Raw genomic sequence first — 21154 nt, 5'->3', positions numbered from 1 at the left:
AGCCACGGGTACACCTTCCAGAGTTCCTGTGTAATAAGCACAGAGTGTGTATTTTTCAGTTGTGGAGGGGGTTCACATCTTTTATCCCAGCTCTCGTGGCTGCAGCAGGAGAGTTACTATGACTTCAGGGCCATTTTGGGCTACTCAGTGAGTTCCAGGCTAGCGTGGATGTGTGTGAGACCCTGTCTCAAGAAACTGCGAGGGGGAGAAGGAAAAGCTGCTTCCCTTCTTATGACTAAGGTTAGGCCATATAGCAGCTCCTTTCAGGAAGTGAGCCTGAGCTGGGTATTTAATGAATATTCAGTCTGGTACAAAAGTTAATAAGAAGCATAAGAAATTTCGTTCTTTCCTGACAGAAAAAAAGTATTCAGAAAAAACCAGTGATGACCCTGTTAATCCTAGCTCTTGTCCTGAACACTCACCAAATGGACTGAAGAAAGTGTCCGAGAGACAAGCCTGGGAGAAGAGTAAGTCAGTCAGCCTGGAGCAGTATCAGCCGGGATCAGCAGCACCACAGGACAACGGTTTTGAGTATACAGCAAAGATTAGGACCCTAGCTGAAACGGAGCGATTTTTTGATGAACTTACAAAAGAAAAAGACCAGGTAAACCAAACAAGTATATTTTAAAATACTTAAAAAAATGGTTTTTCTGAACCTAATGCTTGCGTCTAGGGAATAGTCAGAAGGGACGTACTAGGCTGGGCGTGCTGGTGCGTGCTCGTGTCTCAGCTCGAGAGAGGCCGGGGCAGAAAGATCACGTGTCGACAGCCAGCCTCGGGCTGGACTGTGAGACCCTGTTTCCAAAAGAAACAGCAAACCAAACACACAAGCATAAACAAAACCCACTGACAGAAAAAAAGTAAAAACAAGAATCCTCTGCTCACGGTCCTATTGCTAGGAAGAGACACCATGACCAAGGCAGCTCTTAGAAAAGAAAACATTGGATTGGGGCTGGCTTATGGGTTCAGATGTGTAGTCCATTATCATCCTGGCATGGAGCATGGTGACATACATGCAGACGTGGTGCTGGAATAGCAGCTAAGAGTTCTACATCAAGATATGCAGGCAGCAAGGGGAGCTGCTCTGGCCTTGGCATGGGCTTTTTTTTTTTTTTTTAAGATTTATTTATTTTATGGATATGAGTGCTCTATCTGCATGTACACCTGCTGTGTGCCAGAAGAGGGCATCAGATTCCATTATAGATGGTTGTGAGCCACCATCTATAATGGACATTTGAAACCTCAAAGCTCACCCTAGTAATACTTCCTCCTTCAAGGCCACACCTCAATCCCTGATGACTAAGCATTCGGCTATGTGAACCTATGGGGGCCGTTCTTATTCAGACTACCACAAAGGAGATCATTGTGTCAGATCTATCGTGGGGAATTTGCCTTGTGTACATAGTAGCATGGGGTATCTCAGACAGCACTAGAAGTCACACTATTGAGGCAACTTAAGTCAAAATGGACAAGAAAATGCCAAGCTGAAATCTTTCCTTCCCTTTCTGTCTCAGAAAGCTCACTGCCAGTAACTAGAATTCTTTTGTTTTTATTTGAACAATTTCTCTTGTTAACAGATTGAGGCAGCACTAAGCCGAATGCCTTCTCCTGGAGGAAGAATCACTTTACAAACAAGACTCAATCAGGTGAGACAGCTTAGTGTGAGCTGCGTTAAGGGTGGCTATGAGGCAGTGCTCCGAGAGGAGTCTTACAGCATGGCTCACTGTGCTAGTTACTTTTCTAGTGCTGGGATACACCATGACCAGTGCAGCTTGCAGAAGGGATTGTTTATTTTGGCTTACAGATCCAGAGGGTTAGAGTCTTGTGAAGGCTAAGTGAAAGATAGGTGGCTGAAACAGCAGCTGAGAGCTCACATCTTGACACCAAACAGGAAGTAGAGAGTACAGTGGGGAGAGCAGGAAGCTTTCACAGTTTTGCATCCCTACCTCCAACAAGGCCACGCCCCCAACAAGGCCACGCCTCCTAATTCTTTCCACCAACTGGAGACCAAGTATTCAGATGTATGAGCCTATGGGAGCCATCTCATTCATACCACCTTAGCTACTAATGCAGCAGTCAAAGCTGCTACCCTTTGTAGTCAGTATTTGATAGTTATAGTTATTCCATAGCTACATTTGTTGTCAGGAATAAAATTAATTTTTGCCTTTAGATGTAAAAAATGGTGTTTGTTCATGGTAGCAAATATCATACATTTTATTGTTTATTTGGTAAGGCTCTGGTAACATAACCCAGGGCCTTGGGCATGCTAGGGAGTTCCCCTCAGCCCACCAGAAGCCTGTGACAGATTTTACATTGCTGAGTAGGTGCTGCCTTCCTGTGTGATGGCTTGTCTTCCTCCACTGCCATCTGTCAGTGACTTCTGACTCTCTCCATCTAGCAAGCCCTGACAACAGTTGTGCTTCACAAACAGAGTGAGCGCTGTGATTGGAAAGACAGCTAGGGAGATGTGACTCCATCCTCAGGAGCAGAGGGTCATTTTAGGGTGTGATGAGTTTGCCTGTGTGTTTATATGTGCACTGTATCAGTGCCTGGTGTCTGTATATCAGTTCAATTCCTAGTACCCATATGGCGTTGCTCCTAACCCCCGAGCCATCTCTCGAGCTAATGGAATTGCTTTTGAGGGCTTGTTTTACAAGTTCTGACAGGGGAAACTCAGCTACTCATATAGCCTTGAGAGAAGACTGGTTCTACGCTGGGGAAGGTTGTCCTCTTTGACTAAATGTACAGCTTTGGGAGAACTGCACATAGAGCAGTGAGGGAGGAAGGGGACACAAGTTTAACCAGCCAGATTATCCCCATACCCATGAAATTTAATTTTTAAAATTGATTTTTTTTTTCGTGGTTTTTCGAGACAGGGTTTCTCTGTGTAGCTCTGGCTGTCCTGGAACTCACTTTGTAGACCAGGCTGGCCTCGAACTCAGAAATCCGCCTGCCTCTGCCTCCCGAGTGCTGGGATTAAAGGCGTGCGCCACCACGCCCGGCTTTAAAATTGATTTTATTAATTGTTATGTATTTGTGTGTGTATGATGTCGGGGGCATTCACATTCCACGACACATATGTAGATGCCAAGTTTGTAGAGTTGGTTCTCTCTTTCCACCTTTTCTTGGATCCCAAGGATCAAACCCAGGCTTGTTGATGGCAAGTCATCTTACTTGCTGAGCCCTTCCGCCATCATTTCATTGAATACTTCACAATGGGAAACTCATGGTACTTCACAAGGAAAGCGGAGGGGAATGTGGTGATACTTCCATTCTAACTCATTAGGAATTCCTTAGTGTGTTTTCCATAATGAACAGCAGTGCTCTGTCCTCACAGGACGTCTGAAAGGGCGTTAGATTCTCTTCATGTGTGTCATGTCCCTAAGAGAGTAAGTGACAGTGAGAAAGGATTGAGGATGTGTGTAAGGGAAGGGTGGTAGAGCTGGGCCAGGGAGGGTTGCCCAGCCTCGCTGGAGCAGTGCTGGGGTTGTAACTCGTGTAGCACACAGGCCTTTCTCCAGCACCACTGACAGAAACACTCAGCCTGCTCTCAGGAGTCTCACACTGAAGCAGAGATGGCTGCTCCGCTCAGCATAGGCCATCCCTACCCTCTGCAGCCTGAGGCACGAGGATCCTAATTTGGATGCCAGCCTAGGCTGTAAGAGCCTGTCTCAAAAAATAAGGCGAGTTGGAGATATAGCAGGTTGGTATTTGTCTACCGTGTAAACCCATCCCAAGCAACACACACGCACACACACACACACAACTGGATATGGTGGTACACACATGTGGTACAGTGTTTGAGAGGTAGAGGCAGGATTCAAAATGCAAGATCATCATCAACCATATATTGAGTTCAAGGTCAGCATGGACTACTTCAGGCTTGTCTTTATTGTTGTTACTATTAAATTATATTTTTTAAATTAATTTTGGTTTTTCTAGACTGGGTTTCTTTGTGTGGCCCAGGCTGTCCTAGAACTCACTCTGTAGAACAGGCTGGCCTTGAACTCACAGAGATCTTTGTTCTTCTGGCCCCGGAGTGTTAGGACTAAAGGTGTGTGCCACCATGCCTGGCTTTACTGGTTCTAAAAACTATTTCATGTGTATGGGTGTGTTTTTCCTGCATGTGTGTCTGTGCGCTACATGTGTGCTACATGTGTGCTTGGTGCTCAAGGAGGCCAGAAGAGGGCACTGGAGTTACATACAGCCTGTTGTGAGCCAACACATGGGTGCTGGGAATCAAACCTTGGTCCTCTGCAAGAGCAGGAAGTCCTCTTGACTGCTGAGCCATATCCATCCCCTACAGAGACTTCTGTTAATGAAAAGAGAGAAATATAAGATAACCCACTAGTACAATTGTTTAAGTTCTTTCCTTCCCTCCCTAATTACATCAGTAGATTGAGTTTTCAGTTTCTTTGAACTATGGTCCTACGCTGGCTTTGAATTCCTCAGCTTCCTGCCTCCACCTCACTAGCTCTGGGGTTATGAACATGTCCAGTTTATCAGGTGTTTTATTTCCTTTTTGAAAGCAATTCATAGCATGTAGACAATGCAAGTACAAATCACCAGACTTTCTGGAATGCAGAAATCTGCCTTTCTTTGAACCAAAATGCTCTCTTCCTTGTTGCCAGTGATTGCAAAGGCAGTATTTATAGATACTGCAAAGAGATATGCTTAAGAAATGTACTGCAGCCTTATTTATAGTGTCCAAAATTAGAAGCAACCTAAACTTGTACGGAAAGATTCCTGGTGAAATGTGTTACTTGCAAAGGAATATTGTACATTAATTTAGGAGGATGTTGTCAGAAGACACGTTGTAACATGCCAAGAAAGTTCAAAGGGAACAGTCTTTGAAACCTTCCACACTAGGTTTTCCCCTTCTAAAAAGGATGTGCATATATACAAGGGGAACAGGGAAGAAGAGGGTGGTCCTTCCCTTTGGTCACCTGTCTTTGTGTGGACATGTAATCATTTTATTAAAATTGTTAAACATAACAAGCTTTATTTTAGGGTACCATTTGAGTCCATATGGAATATATTATCTAGGACGGTAAATATATATTCCAGGTATTGTTGCGGCCTGCCCGCAGTCCACAACACGAACGGTTCAACTGAGAATGGCAGTTCGAACTGAAAAGAGGAATCTAGACGGGGCGGAAGAAACAATGGAGCCAAGACAACAAACATTCTGATCAAGGCTCAATTTTACTATTTTCAGACACTCAGTTATAAAGGAAGGGGGAGGGAACCCAATTTCCCGCCAAGTAACTCAGGGTCCAGTAGCAGGACGACACGTGTGTGCCTCCAGGCAGCAAAGGCAGGTTCCAGCAGTAGGCGTGGCAGGACGAATGAGCAGTTAGCTCCACCCTTGAGCAAGCAAGTTCCAGGCTGGGGGAAGGGAGGCCACAAGGTATCATTAGCTGTATTTCTTCATCATTAATTATTAAATCTTTTTTCTTGAAGTCTCCAGTAACATTTTAAAGAGAAGTTGGTCAGTTTATGTGGAAGTTATGTCTGTGGCTACAGCAGCATCCAGTATACACACTTCTCTGAAAACCAGTGGAGAGCGAGCACCTTTAGGCTCTGCACATACAGTCTCAGGTCGTCACTCCTCTCATGGCTGCTCTGCCGTGAAGAATTCCCATATGGTCAAGAGTGCCCTGCAGACGGAGGATCCTTAAATTGCCCAGCTTATTTGGAAGGGCTGAGAAGCCAATCCACTGTTCAGTTTGAGAAGAGTTGTTGGCCAGGCAGTGGGGGGCGCATGATTTTTATCCCACCATTCTGGAGGCAGAGAGAGGTAGATCTCTGATTTTGAGGCCTGCCTGGTCTACAGAGCTAGTTCTAGGACAGCCAAGGCCACACAGAGAAACCCTGTCTCAAAAAAAAAAAAAAAAAAAAAGATTGTGTAGAAAGTAAAATCTGCCTTTTTTTTTTTTTTTTTTTTTTTTTTTTTTGGTTTTTTGAGACAGGATTTCTCTGTGTAGTCCTGGCTGTCCTGGCACTCACTTTGTAGACCAGGCTGGCCTCGAACTCAGAAATCCGCCTGCCTCTGCCTCCCGAGTGCTGGGACTAAAGGCGTGCGCCACCACGCCCGGCTTAAAATCTGTCATTTTTAAAATGTGTGTACTTGGGCTCTCGTGCTGCAACCAAAAAGTCTGTAGATGGCGGTTGTTGACTGTAGACCCAGAGGGTTTGATGAGGATTCTCATTATCTCCCCATTACTGTTACCTAGGAGGCCTTGGAAGATCGTTTGGAGAAGATCAATCGTGAGCTGGGCTCAGTTCGGATGACCCTCAAGAAGTTTCATGTTTTGCGCAGCTCTGCAAATCTTTGAGACTGGTAGCCATTAAACTTGAGACATTTTTGTTTGCACTAATGTAACAATTATGCACTCGGAAAAGGCCAGCTCTTTTCTACTGTTTATACGCCTTCAGACGGTAGTTTTACAATCATGCTATTCTTACACCTGCTATTTTATACTTAAAATGGCCACATATTTTCAAGATATTTTTGTTATGCTCAGGAACCTCTTGTATATTTTACTATTTAAAAAGCATTATTTTTAAATAGCATATGTCTCCAATTTCTATCAACAAGAAGGAAATGTAACTGGGGAGGCAGCTTGTTTGTAAAGAAATAGTGTTACCCTTTTACAATGAACTTTGCACACTGGGTTTATAAACTTGTTCTACACTGTAAATATAATTCATTTTTAAAATAAATACTTAGCAGCTTCCATAAGGATAGACTGACATGCTAGATATTTCAAATATTACAGTACAGTTCGCATTTAGGTTCTGTAGAAGTTTTTAGGGAATGATCACACAATTCCTGTGTGAAACACACGCCTTGAATAGCAGAATAATTGGGCCAGCAAGAAGGTTCAGCAGGTAGAAGCGCCTGCCGCCAAGCCTGAGGACCCGTTTAAGGTCCAGGACCCACGCGTTAGAAAGAGGAACGACTCCCACAAGTTGTCTTCTGGCCTCTACATATACACTGGCACGTTCAGATCCCTTCCCACCCCAGGAAGTCAATGGTTTAAAAAAAAAAAAAAAGTAGTTCTTGAGTGCCGGAGACTTTAAAAACTACGCAAATACAACTTATTTCTCTACAATAATTTTGTTTGTGAGGAAAGAAAATGATTAGAGCTGGAAGTGGCAGGTGGATAGCTGGGTTTTCTGCCCGTGCATCATTCATGCTTTACGTTGTGGCCCACCTTGGACTGTTCCCAGGGTGGCTCCAGTTTCCATTAAGCATAAAGCTTTAGCTCCCAAAGTCATCGTTGGAAGAGTTTTACCCTCTTAACCTTCTGACCGACCCACCCACCCCCACCCTTGCCAAAGAGAAAAGCACTTCCACTGTAGCCGCTGTAAGAACCATTGTTCTATGCCCAGAGCACTCTACCCTGCCTGGTAATGGACAGAGGATGTGTGTTCCCCAGGGCCCTGCAGCAGACTGTAGCCCGTCACCTGGGTGCCATTCCCTAATTCTCTGTAAGAGCGCTGTGTGGGCAGGAGAAGCTGTTCCCAACTAGGAGCAGCAAGTATCCTGCCTGTGTTGGGACTGTTGGTGATGTCTGGGCTGCTCACCCACTCACTCTCTGGTGACCAGTGCGAACCCAGCACCCACGTATTTGTGCTCTGAGTCTGCAGACAGAGTCGTCTGAGCTCTCACAGTTGATTTACAGGGCCAGGGCTCAGGCTTTTGATTTTGGTTTGCCATTGAGTTCTTTCTCCACAATGAGAAACTACTTAGAATAACCCAAGGCATTCAGGCAGCTCCATTACAGTGTATGTGTCTCAGCAGGTTCACGTTGTCTCGAGCATTTTCTCACCAAAGCTTCACCTATGCCCTGTTCAACTTGGGACTCTCAGGCAGGAGGGGACCCTTGGGATAATCCCTAATCCTTGAGCTCCTCTTCAGTAACCAGTGAAGGCTTACTTAATCAGGATTTCCTATCATTAGAAGCAAGTGCCTTTATTCTTGATTTTTCTTTCAGCCTTTTAAAAATTATGTTACAGTTAAAAAAAAAGGTTCTTTTTAAGCAAGATCTTGTATAGTTGTGATGAGTACTTACAAAGGAATAGTCTATTTTTTAATATGTCCTTCCATGTGACATGCAGAACTGACAAGCTGAGAGTACTGTCCACGTGGTGGTAGCGTGCTTGCCTTGTGTGTGAGGGCACGTGCGCTGGCACCAACAAACATGACTGCCCAAACAAGCTGACAGTGCTCCCGCGTGTCTCATCGTTCCCTCCTCTCATTGTATAGTCAACTGCATCCTGAAGAAGAAGAAATTGCCACTAGCTTTATCTTGCCAAGGAGTTATCTTCTTGGGTGCCTATAATTGGCTAATTCCAAAAAAGGTATTAAGCGCCATCAAAACATCTTCTGCGCTCCTCAGAAAGCATATGCTTTGGTTTTTGAAGTGTGTAATAGATGTAAACTATCAATTACTTATTTGAAAGAGATATTTCATTCTTTTCTTCCTCACAGCTATAAAGAAAGACACCAAGGGAAGTTCTTGCAGCTGCCTCTGCCCCGAGTAATGCGTATCTTATGAACACTCAGCTAAAAAGCAGCTCAGCCTAAAAGTGGGCAGGGTAGCAGTCTTAAAGAGCATCTGTTACCCAAGAGAGGCAAACTGTTTCTATGCTGGGATGTACTGCAGCTAGTATTAAAAAACAAAAAACAAAAAACAAAAAAAAAAAAACAATCTCAGTGAGCCTGCAGCTTCTGAGAAGTGCCTTTTAACACGTACATAGAAAATAAACTCTGCAGCTGTGGAGCTGTGCTTCTCACAAAGCCACTCTGGGAGCTATGAGGGATGGCTCCAGGAGACGAATTAGCTAGAGCTAAAGCACTGCTGAAAGAGACCAGAGAAGGGAGGTTTGGAGCCAGACAATCCCGGGCCACACCCTGACTCAGGTAGAGACCAAAGGATAGGAGAATCCTTTCAGTGCAGATTGGCCAGTGTGAAGTGAGTGTGCACCAAACAGCACGATTCAGATTAGCCAGTTCCTGCGATGTTGAAATAGTGATTTTTAAAAATGATTTATTTATTTTTATGTGCATTGGTGTGAGCTGCCATGTGGTTGCTGGGAATTGAACCCAGGCCCTCTAGAAGAGCAGTCAGTGCTCTCAACCACTAAACTATCTTTCTGGCCTCATGATTTTTTTTTTTTTTTTAAGGCATACTAGGGTCTTGCACACGCTAGGCAACTCTGCCACTGAGCTATGTTCCCAACCCAGTGATTTCTTTTTAAGGTTGATAATTTTGTACAGTCACTACATTGGGTTGTCATTTGTGTTAGGTGGTCTATGTTATCTTTGCTCTTTGATAAAATCAAGGGCTTTCTTGGATTTTAAATGAAATCCTTGGTATGTTATTTATTTATTAGCTGACTGAAAATTATAAAAAGTTAACCCATCAAATGTAAATTCAGAAAGTATTTTGATTTTAATGGATGAATGGGGTTTATTGAGTATAAATGCTGACTTCTTTCCACTATGGTTTAATGTTGGCTTAACTAAAGTAACGTTTCCTTCAAAAGGTCCATGATTAGACCTCTCAAAGCTGTCGACCACCTGCAAGAGGGGCCTGCCGCTGAGTGCTGGACATAAATATGGGCTTAAAGCAAGGCTAGTGTTAGTTACCTTTTAACCCAGGGAAGCCAGGGGCTTTGCCAAATTCTGCTTGTCTTTTGAACCCTGCACCCAAATATGTAGTAAATCTAAATTCTCATCATCTTAAATTTCTCATATCCCAAGAAAAGTTTTCACTAATTCTAAATGTGCAACTTTGTGCTGCAAGTCTTTAAGAACCTTAAAAAAGTAAGTGACAGGCAGGGACCCTTGGAAGTCACATTCATCAGTGGATCCTGCACACTTTTGTATGTTGCCAGTCTGATTAAAGCCCTGGTGGTGCACAGATTTTGCCAGAAATGATTTCCTGTTCTGCCAAGAGCAATATGAACATTTCATCCCGTGTTAGGCTAGTGCAGTGCTCTTAGGACCTTGCTAGCTTTTTTTCCTCCATCTGGTGGTTTGCCCTTTGTTTCACAAGAGCCCTCAGCTACGCGAGGGGTCAAGCCATAACCATGCATCTGCTGATCATTGCCTGCCATGCCTTCACTGTGACTACAGAGTTCAAAGATAATCCTGTCTTACATTGTACACTTGAACTGTGACAGTGACCCACAGTGTGACAATCAGTTATGGCTTCCTACAGTGCTGCTGCTGGTCAGTGCTTGTTGTGGGGGTTTGTTTTTTGTTTTGTTTTGTTTTTTAAATCTGGTCAGATACTGGATGGAGTAATGAAGGTGTGAGCTCCATGAGAGCAGGGACCACATTATAGCACCTTCCATTGTGCATTTAGGCATTCAATAAATATTTGTGGACATGAACTTTCATGGTATCTGTGAGCTTTATTCATACTGTCTGGGAGAGTTGGATTTTAATGATGGTCTTCAAGTCCCGGGAGCTGCATGGTTTGGTTAATAGTCTTGAGAATATTAAAATTAATTCAGGAAATAAATTCCAGGCAACCAGTGGCATAGAGCCTCAGCCTAGAGGAGTGTGTGTGTGTGTGTGTGTGTGTGTGTGTGTAATAGTGTTTCTAAATACACCTTAGGGCACCTTTTGGTGACTTCACAGTAGGAGTATTTAGCGAACATCTTCCCTTGTCTGGGTGTGGACATCATATTCTGTAAAACTGCCTCTCCAAGCCCTTGCACAGTCTCCACTGCGCCCGCCCGGGGAGATGAACACCTGGTGTGGTCCTCTGCTCCCTCGCTTTGTCTGGATACTATCTTGGGGGCAGTGTCCAGTGACAAGCAGTGGGCTTGTCTCTCTTGTCCATATGGTAATCATCACTAGGTGTTAGATTTTTTTGCTTTTCTTAGTTCCATGACTTCAAGTTTTAACAAACAGGACTGTCATTGTGCAACCCACCAAACAAAACAAAACAAAAAAACCTTGGCATTTTTTTTTCTTTTTTTTTTTGAGTCTCACCAAGGACCCTCTTGGTCTTTTAATGTGACAACCGGCGCGTCCTATGGGAGAAGAGCATGGGGGTGAAGCTTGTTCTGGACCTGATCCTGCAGTCTGGGAGGTGGGGACCTGAGCTGCACACCCTGTTGGGCGGCCACCCCTCCCTCTGCTGATGGCCAGCGGGCGTTTTTTCACTTTTTCTCGCCGGGAGTCTTGTGCAAAGGACTCTACGGCAGGAGGCAGAGACCTCGGGTTTCCACAAGGACCCAGCGCGGGGCCTGCCCGCCCCTAGTCTTCCCAGCGCCCCGTGGCTTTCCCCACTCCTTGTTCCCTAAGAGTGTCGCCCGTCTCCGGAGGAGTTTAATCCAAAAAAAAAAACAAAACCCCGAAGCCGCCGCCAGCTCCCCGGGTGCCTCCCCGAGCGCGGTCGCCCCTGGCCCTCCTCCCGCGCGCGGGCTCGGCAGTGCGGGGCCAGAATCGGAGCGGCTCTTCCGGCGCAGGCGGCGGCGGGCGGCCCGGCTCCTCCACGACGCGCCCCCGCCGCTCCCCCGCGCGGCCTGAAGAGGCGCCGCCCGCCGCTGCCGCCGCCGCCACTGAGGGAATGCGAGCCGGACCGGCGCGCGCGGGAGGCAGCGGCCGCTGAGGCGCGTGGGGGGCACGGCGGTGGCGCCGCGGCTCAGAGCGCTCCAGCCGGCCCGGCCCGGCCCGCGTCCCCCCGTCAAGCCCGCGCTCACCGAAGGCCACCGCGGCCACCGCGGCCGGCGGCCCGAGTCGCGCGCCAGCACGTGCGCCGCCGCCACCGCCGCCGTCCCGGAGCATGCCCGCCGCCGTCCGGACGCTCGCGCGGGGCCAGCTGGCGGCGGGGGCGCGCGGGGCCACGGGGTGCAGCCGGCCCGGCCGGGGCCGTGGGGCCCGCGCTGCCCGGGACGCGGCGTGAGGCGACAGCCGAGGAGCTCGGAGCGCGGCCCGCCGAGCGGGTGAGTGAGCGAGCGGGCGGGAGGACGCGCGGGAGGACGGGCGGGAGGGCGGCAGCCCTTCCGGGGCCGGGGGAGCCCGCAGTGCCGGGCAACCGTGCGCGCGCGCGGCCTGCTGTCCCGCTTGTCGGGCCCTCGAGACGCCGCTTGGGAGAAGCGCGTGAGGCGTGGGATCCCGGCCCCGGGTGTCGTTTAGTGACCGTCCCCTCCCCGTTCAGACTGTTAATGCTGAGTCCTCGATTGCTTGGCTGTGGGGGACCTCCTCCTCCCCGCCTCCCCTCCCCCAAAGGACAAGTGTCACAGCGGGTCAAGGGGCAGGTGTGTTGGCAGGGCAAGGCTTGTCCCAGGAGACCCCCCACTCTCTGGAGCTGGCAGGAAGTGCCGGGCTGAGCCGTGCTCAGGGTTTCTCCTGCATCCATACAGCAGGACATCCCTGCAGTCTTGCCACACTGGGTGGGCATTGGGGCCTAAGGATGGGGTGTGGCCCCTTTCCATCCCAAAGCTCCCTTTCCAGAGGTCCTGAGAGATCCTAGACTCTTAATGTCAGCGCAGGGCGGCGACTTCCTTTCCCACCGACCCCACATTCCTTCCTATCATGGAAAAGACCGAAAGGGGGGCTAGCCAGAGGGAAACTTAAATGCTCCCTTCCCCCGGTGTATACAGCTACCATCTCCCTCATCCTAAATGCTCATCCCAAGTAAAAATTCTGTACAAATGCCATTTGAAGGCCAGGCCTCTAGCTTTATGCCCCTTTAAAGTAGCCTTATTGCATCCGCCTTGAAATCCCGGGATTCCTCCCTTTATTCTCCTCTATATCTCTGAAACTCTTAGGCCTACCTGCCTCCCCAAACTGGATTCTTCAAGAGACCATAACTGAGCATACCAGTTTTCACCTCTGCCCCATCTGAGAATCACCCCAACAGATAGGGTAGCCTCTCCCTCAAGAAGTAAATGTATGGTCGCCACCACCCAGCCCTGGGCTCCCATCTCTGCTTTGAACTCCCTACAGCCTTTTTATCAGTGTGACTCTTATCTCTGCCTTCTCGATACTTTTGTGCCTAGCTTAACTCCTTGGGGTGGCTTGTATGCTCCTAGGTGGAGTTTGATTCGCGTAGGGGCTCCCACTGTGGTCAGCCCCACTGTGTGCAGCCCGCATCCCCAGGAGCAGAGTTTCTCCTGACACTTGCCCCCCTGAGCTTTGGTTCCTGGACTGCTGTGGTCAAATTCTTTTCTCTTGTGAAGAAACCGCGTTCTGGGTTTGTAATAGGTGCACAGACCACTCCCACTGCAGAGAAACACAATGACTTGGAAGGGCTGCTCTCGGAGGGAGTGACTTTGCCAAATGACTGGGACAGCACATTCCCTGCTGTGGAGATGACCAAGGCCTGGCGGTAGGTCGATTCTCTAGGTGGTAAATGTTGCATGGGCAGCTAGCTTTCCCTTCTCTTCCCTTCCTGGGAATACTTGAGAGGTTCAGGGTAGAGAATGGGAGTTGAGGTATCCAGGGGGGCTGGGTGCTGTGCTTGCCTTTCGCTAAACTTGCTGTGTGAGTTAGAGAGTTGAGTGGCTTTTCTTGGTCTTGGTTGTTTCTTATAGAATCTAAAATTCCATGTTTATCTCTGTTTATTCTCGCCGTCTCCCTTCCGATGTGTCACTGGTCACACTCCTGAGTTCCAGCCCTCCAGGTTCCCTTGAGCCAAGTCTCCTTGTGCCTTTTCCCCTCTTCCCTGCAGGAGACTGAGCCAGTCTTGTCTTCCCCGGCCTTGACTGGAGGAGGTTAATCTTTGAGCTGGCCTAATCTGGAGTTCCCAGGTGAAAGAAGGCTTCTGTTTCCACAGGCCTCTGCTAAGACCGTCACTTCGCAGATGGTCGGGGCTAAATCCTATTCCTCTGTCCCCCGGTGCTTCACACCCAACAGGCACTTAGGGAAAATTGTCTAGACAGCGTGAGAGATAACCAAGAGCCCTCCTTTGTTATATTTCATATTCGCGCAGTCCCTTCTCTCTCAGGCTGCCTTCTTCTCTATCCAGAGGGCTCTCTTACTACCAGGCAGATTTCCTAAACAGCCCATGCCGCTGAGGCTTCCCAGCTTCATCTTTAAGAAGAGCCAGTAATGAAGTATGTGCAGTTATTTGTAGAGATTAGCAGAGAGAGCACCTGCTGCTTCAAGATCGCTGTCTTGCTGCTTTGGGAAGAGCCCAGGAACTATGTGCTTCTGCAAGGGAGGGCAAGGATAGGCTCGCGGGCAGTGCCATTTGCCACCGGCAGGAGAGGGTGACGTTGATGACCAGGAAGACCACCCCAAGGAAGCCATCAGGTAGCCGCAGCTCAGATCTCAGCTCTGCTCAGGAGAGATCAATCAATCCTTTGCACGCAGTAACCCCCACATTACTTAATAGTAACTTTCAGGTCATGTTATTGATACTTATTAAGCCTTTATTGGATATCCAGGGATATTTTCAAATAGAGCCAGGACAGATTCTGATCTGATTTGTTCTAAAACCTCGTCTGAGGTCAACCCATTTGTTGACAGCTTCTTACAATGTTCCATATGGAAAATAATGTTTGTGGTTCTCTTTTTAAAGGTTTATTTAAATTGCTTTGCATGTATGGGTGTTTTGCCTGCAGGCATATCCGTACACCATATGCGTGCCTGGTGCCCACAGAGGCCAGAACTGGTGTTTCAGAGGGTTGGGAGCTACTTTGTGGGTGCTGGGAATTCAAGCTGGGTCCTCTGGAAGAGAAGCCAGTACCTCACTTGATGAGCCATCTCTCCAGTCCTGGTGGTTTTTTTTTTTTTCTTTAGAGTTTAGGGACAGGCACACTTTGTCTTCCCTGGGAAACTAGGCTGCTTTTCCTGTGACGCCAAGGAGGAGAATGGGTAAGGCGGTGACTGTTTATGTCCTCTGAGCTCCAGTGTGTAATGGCTCACACATGCACACATGCACACATGCACACAGTACCTGCTATTGTCCCTGAACCTCCCATTTTTCCAGAGAAAGAAGCTGAGAGAGAGAAGGATCAGCTGATTTGATGAGACTCTGCTAGGATCTATACCACTTCTTTCTGCCTTAACCACGCTGGCTTTGGTTTTGGTTTTGCTACTGATTATCATTTTCCTCATGAAACACTCAGCATGCAATAGCACACTATCCCCATGGCAATTATACCTTAGAGTCTGCATACTTAGTTCTACTTTACTGCCTGTCTGTCTGTCTGTCTGTCTGTCTGTCTGTCTGTCTCTGTGTGTTAATCTGTTTATAGTCTTATAAACAGATTTCATGTATGTGTTGATGTGGGCATATGGATGGATGGATGGGTGTGTGTGTGCTCGCGCGCGCGTGCGTTGCACGTGGAGATCAGAGGATCTCAGTTGTCACTTCTCAGGTGCTTTCTACCCGAGAAGTATTTTGAGATAAGGTGTCTTATTGGCTAGAGACTTGCAGAGTAGGCTGGCCTGGCTGGCCTGGTGAGCCCTGGAGATTCCCACTGTCTCTGCCTCCCCAGTGGTGGCATTACAAGCATGCGTCACCATGCTTGGCTTTTTATATGGGCTCCGGGGATTAAACTCAGATCCTCTTGCCCCAGCCAACCAAACGCGAGGGTTAAAGGTATGTGCCATTGCACCTACATGATCTGTATATAATATGTGAGTCATCACAATAAATTTCTCCACAACAGTGGACAGATGTGAATTGGATATGGTGAATAGCATCTCACTTGATGCTTACGCGGACTCGTAGTGTGGTTTGAAGAAAGTCCCCCCCCACCCCCCAAGGGGTGGCTTCCCAGGAGGGCTATATTCGGAGAATTGTTTCTTAAGAGACGAAAGATTTTTTTTGGCTTATAGTTTAAAGGATGCATTCCATTCTAGTAGGAAATGTATGGGGTGGGCCAGGCAATGGAGGGAATGGTGGTTAGGTGGGACTTTGAGCAGCCATACAATGATAAAGACATATATAGGGCTTTGTTTAAACTCTAGGGACGTTCCCATGACTCTATCAGAGCAGGGTTTCTGGGCCAAGGAGTGGGAAACTGCTCTGAAACCTGATGGGGGAAGCTGGTGGAAACCTCCTCTGATGATGCAGGAGGTGGGCTGGGGGCTGCTGTTAGGAATGAGAGGAAGGGATGTCCCAGGACCACACTATCAGCCTGGTTCCTGTTTGACAGTGAGTCGTCTTCAGGCCTTTGAGTCTGCTGGTGGCCACACTTCGTCTGCTAATGAGTAGAAGGTACTGACTTCCTTAGGCCCAGCCCAGCAAACACTGGGATAGACCTCAGCTAAACCTTTATGGTGTGGACACAGAGCTGTGAAGAGGCTCATGGCTGACGTCTGCTGAAATTACTCATAGCCACAGTTGCCCTTGCCAGAGGACAGAATGGAAGTTAACCAACAGTAGCAGGCAGGGATCCGGTAACAATCAAAACCCCAAGCTACAACCTTGGGAAATGACAACGTTGACGAAGAAGTGCCACAGCGCCAGCTCCTTCCTGAAGTCCTGCCTGTTCCACACAGCTTTCTTCCGGAGTCACCGCCCTCTGCCACCCCGTCTCTGTATTGTGGAGAGAGAACAGGGAATCATGGGTACAGTACAGCAGGGGAGACCCAGAGGTGGATTCTGAACTCCGGGCTGAAGCTCTCACTGCTCCCCCACCCCCTGTTGGATGTTTGGACCATCTGCAGGCATGGAAACAACTGGCCCGGTAGAGGGACCACTGCTGTAAGAGGAGAATCCATCGTGCATCGTGGTTACCTGGACAGTTGAGATGTCCTAGTCAAAGTACCTTTGTTGTCCAAAGTCACACTGGACCCTAAACTGGCGGACGTTGAACCTTTGCTTAGGAGAGTAAAGGGTTAGGTTCCTGGCAGCATCTGTTCATAGATCTTTTCATCAATCACTGGGCACATCAACTTATTTAATGTGTATTTCTATTAGAAGACATCTGGCTTAGGATGTATCGCTGGTTCACTGACATTCACCTCACTGTGGCTCAGGCCTGAACCAGGGAGCTCATCTGATACGCATTTTCTTTGCACGTCATAACCCGTGCTCAGGGTCTCCAGGCAAGTGCTTCAGCCCCGTGCTGGAGACATTCTGAACAACAAGATCAACAGAACTCACAGACATGCAAAACAATGTGGCGCTGAACCAATCATAGAAGGGCACTCATTTACAGTATGAGAGCAGAGACAGACGGTGGACTATCACCTTGCTCCTCAGTGGGAAACCCGAATATCAGGCAGGCCATGTTCGCCATCTGTAGAAGTTTGTAAATGACCTTGAAGACATTTGGAGCCTTGATTAGGAGTTACAAATAGATCTTTCTCTTTAAAAAACAAAAAACAAACACAAACCAAGCTATTTTTACTTATGTTTGTGTGTGTCCGTCTGTATGGCCACATGTGTCCTGTGCCCGAGGAGGCCAAAAGAGGGCATTGAGAGCAGAGTTGCAGGTAGTTTTGAGCCAACGGGACACTGTAACTTTAATTCTTTTAAATCTTATTTTTAATGATGGTTTTTAAAATGCTTTAACCTCCCTTGTAACCAACCACCCACCAGAGGTAGTGGAAAAGAAAGATACAGGGGAAGTGGGCCTGTTTAGAAAGGTTCTTTGGAGCAACTCCCATTTGTGTTGTCTGGAAATTGGCAGTTTAGTTCACAGGTTAGCAGGCAGCAGCAGCTCCATCCACCTTGAGGGTACACAAGCAGTCCAGCTCAGTAGAGTCGGGATAGCAACAGCGGTGACAGGACCTAGTAGGACAGCCAGGCCTCAGTCTCGTCTGGAGCCAGTAGGAGTGACTGACAGGAACACCAGGAGAAGTTCTTGACTGTGTCTCTCTCAGGGAAGCAAAGATCAGTGAAGATGAGAGACCCACAAGCCTTGCACAATTAACTGTCCCAGTAAGCCAAGCTCAGTCTCTGTCACTCCGTGGAGTCCTAGTTGTACCCTCCAACCATCTCATGTCCTCCACGTGTCTTATTTCAGTATGGCTCTTGCCTCGGCATGTGTCTTGTCTCAGCATGGGCCTTGTCAGCACGGGGCCTTGGAAGCGGCAACAAACTGCAGCACACCACCAGAAGTTTCTTGGTGTGCTTTTCTCTCTTTGGAGTTCCGACAAATGCAGCTCAAGTATCCATGTAAAGCAGACCTACATATGCCTGTCGTTAGCAGAGAGTCCTTCACCACGTCTCCTTTCCTGTGTTTTAGCAGAACGTCCTCTCTGCTGTGTCTGCTTCAGGGAAACGTTCTGTCAGGAGTCAGCCTGAGCCTTTCACACCTATGTCCACTTGAATGAAACGTTCCTTCCAGTGATTGCCCCAGCAAAACACCACCCAACCAACCTTCCAAAGCACCCTCAAGTTTCCACATCAGGACGTAGCTGTTGAGAGTCTAACCCAAGTCTTCTGAGACATCTCTCCAGCCCGAGAAGTAGGTCTTAGTGACTAAATGCATTTACAAGTATGCAGTCTCCCAATAATGGTGGCCCCGACATCCTGGAAATCTGTCCACCTCAGGGATCTTGCTGCTACATAGCCTGTGCTTGGTGAATGAAGGTTAGGAGTTCAGGACCTGGCTGGTGGCAGATTCTCATGTGTGCTTGTTATCATAGATGCTGAAAAAAGGAGGCCTATCTGCCCTTTTCTTTCCTTCTTCCAGAAAGTCCCACTTTCTGTTGGACAGGGCCTATTTCCCTTCTCCAAAAGCAGAGAGGGACCAGGTACTCACACATGAGATAACAGCAGCCCAGCCCCCGCCTGTGACAGAACTGACCCTTGTTACAAGTTGTCGAGGGCGGGCGGGCTTTCACCTCCTAAAGGAGTGGTTTTCCCAAGGAGGTGTTCAGGCCAAGCTTGAGTTTCTGAAACTCAGGCTCACAACTGAATCTTCCCAAAGATGCTCTGGACTCCTATTCAAAGTTCATGGGTCTCCAGATCACTCCTGCTCTTAATCCCCAGGGCTTGCTTTGAGAGTGGCTCCCGACAAGGACCTTTCTTGCCTGGGTCTACCCAGGCTGTTCCTCTTTCCTAGTGTTTTCCTCCTAGGATTGGGCATCAGGTCCTATAACTCCTGGTCCTCTGAGGAGGACTTAAGGGAACATGAGAGTCCTGTCAGAAGTGGGTACTGAGTAGGACTGGGTGGACATTCTTGTGTCCTTCAGGAGCCGCAGTTCCCCTTGGCCCAGGGGTGGGGCTGCCCGTGGTCAGGCCCTGCTTATCTATCTCTCCTGAGGACAGCACACACTTCCCTTCCTCTGCCCAAGGCCATAATTGCTTTTCTTGCCACTTTGTAAGAACTGACTCTTGGATTTTCTTTTTTCTTTTCAATGGGGAAGAAAAAGCAAACGTTTTTTGCAATTAGACTTTTTCTCACTTGGGTAATCACACTGAAAAAAAGCATTTAAGTCTTTTGAAAAGCGCACATCAGCGAGGCTTGGCGGTGTGGAGAGGGGGGCACTCCAATCAGCAGGGCTGGCCAGACACGCGGTGGGCTATAGCACAGGGAGGCAGTGATTTCACGTTTATTTGGGGTTTGCTCTCTGCAGCATATTTCAATTAGTTCGTCAGTGTTGTGCATCTGACAGGCCCAACGTTTATTGTGGTTGGACCATCTGGGAGGTGGGAGGCCCGCAGTCTTCCCCTGTGGCAGTCAGTAACTACCAGTCTAAGGAAATTTGTTTGATGTGTTTAAGAACCCAACACTAAAACACCATTAATAACAAAAGCCTCTAGAGTTCCGAAAGCACTCTCCCTTGCTCAGCCATCAATTGGACATGCGTCACCTAAGACTGCATGTTCCCCCGTGCTTGACATTTTCCAATACAACAAAGCATAGTCCTGAAGTAGCTTTTTTAATTGGCCCAGAGCACGATCTGTATTAAGGTAGTGAGGAGTTTGCTAATTTACACTCAGGCGCCACAGAGCCTGAGCACTGGCTGCTGGGGGTGGCAAGGGATGTGTGTCACAGATTCCTGCCATTAGCGAGCAGAGCAGCCGATATAGCGTCTGAGAGCGCCAGATTGATGTCAGTTCCCAGCGGTGGGTGACACACAGAAGCGTCGTGAGTTCACGGCAGTGACCGCTGACCGCTGCTGCTCGTCCTGCATTCCTTGGGTAGCGGAGAGTCACGTTTCTTGACTTCACTAGCTTTTTTTCATTTCACGTTGGTTATTCCTACCCGACCCAGCCCTTTCCTGAAGAATGTTCTGACTTTCCAGTGGGAGGCCAGGGGAGGGGAGGAATTTAGAGTCAAATAAATAGGAGAGCCCCAAAGGAGGACTGGGAAAATACAAGAGTTTGACCTTTCCACAGGGAGCAGTGGCATCCCCTGTCCTAGAAGCCCTGGGATTATAGGGCTGGGCACAGGACAGTGGGGTGGGATTAGCACTCAAGGGCTGAACTCCAGGTCAGCTCATAAAATCTGAGATGCCCCATTCGCCAGAGGCTGTGCTGCTGGTCTGGCGTGGTGTGACTGCTACTTGAGTTCATGCAGGTAGCAGCTGGACCATAACCCGCCAGGTTACTCAGGGCTCCAGATTTCCTACTGTGGAGATTCCTCTAGGAGGCTGCTGCTCTTCTCTTTCCTGGGAACCCAACCACAAAGGAACCCAGATCTGCCCCCTCCCCTGTCGCACACACGGTGAGGGGCTGTAGCTGGAGTGCCTGGGAGAGTGGCTTGGTGCTGATTTGGTATCTTGGGCCTCTCTGGGGAGCAGTGGTAAGGAACCACTCGCTGATTCTCTACCTTTATGTGATGCCTTGGCATGATTCGAAACTGCCCCAAGACCTGTGGTCACTGAGGGCACTGAGGTCACCGGTGGGTACTCAGTCATGCTTTGCCCATGCTGTTTTACGATTTCAATCCCAGCCCTCAGTGTGTTAGCCGCTGGCTCAGACTCCAGGCATAAGGAGGTCCCCATTCCTCATGTACCTATTTGTGTTGCGTCACACTGCTGTAAGTGACCAAACCGTGGGTTATGCTGTCATTGCTTTTAATCTGCCAGTGTTTTCGTATCTGGTTGTGACTTAAACAGTACAAAGAACTTCGAAGTTTGAGTTTGTGTGTCTTGCTTCTTTTCGTGCTTTTTTTTTTTTTTTTCCCTCTAAGAGGGAAATAGAATTCCTTTTCTGTTTGGTCTGAATTTTTTGCTTTCCAAAAAGCCAGAGGACTTTGGAGCCTGACA

The 21154-nt window shown here is 48.1% G+C and overlaps 2 protein-coding genes across 8 annotated transcripts in view; both read left to right on the top strand.

Annotated features, from left to right (window-relative positions):
• Window positions 1-10410, top strand: part of Mphosph9 (M-phase phosphoprotein 9) — a 75214-nt gene extending 64804 nt beyond the window's left edge. For both annotated transcript variants that reach the window (XM_021163264.1, XM_021163261.1), the window contains exons 21-23: window positions 357-604; window positions 1578-1646; window positions 6237-10410. In XM_021163264.1, coding sequence (XP_021018923.1) covers window positions 357-604; window positions 1578-1646; window positions 6237-6338 — 419 coding nt within the window. In that variant the 3' untranslated portion in view covers window positions 6339-10410. The remainder of the gene's footprint in view (window positions 1-356; window positions 605-1577; window positions 1647-6236) is intronic.
• A 1226-nt stretch (window positions 10411-11636) lies between these two features.
• Window positions 11637-21154, top strand: part of Pitpnm2 (phosphatidylinositol transfer protein membrane associated 2) — a 131103-nt gene continuing 121585 nt past the window's right edge. For 4 of the 6 annotated variants that reach the window (XM_021163830.2, XM_029477452.1, XM_029477447.1 and 1 more), the window contains exon 1: window positions 11871-11973. The gene's annotated coding sequence lies outside the window, so the exon portion shown is untranslated. Of the gene's footprint in view, window positions 11974-12088; window positions 13362-21154 lie in introns of those variants that run through there. The other 2 variants (XM_021163835.2, XM_029477448.1) reach the window with 2 other exon arrangements.

Source organism: Mus caroli, chromosome 5, assembly GCF_900094665.2.
Source record: "Mus caroli chromosome 5, CAROLI_EIJ_v1.1, whole genome shotgun sequence".
In the NCBI taxonomy this organism is placed as follows: Eukaryota; Metazoa; Chordata; class Mammalia; order Rodentia; family Muridae; genus Mus; species Mus caroli.
The sequence above is the reverse complement of the archived record's forward strand: the minus strand, read 5'-3'. Positions and strand labels throughout refer to the sequence as shown.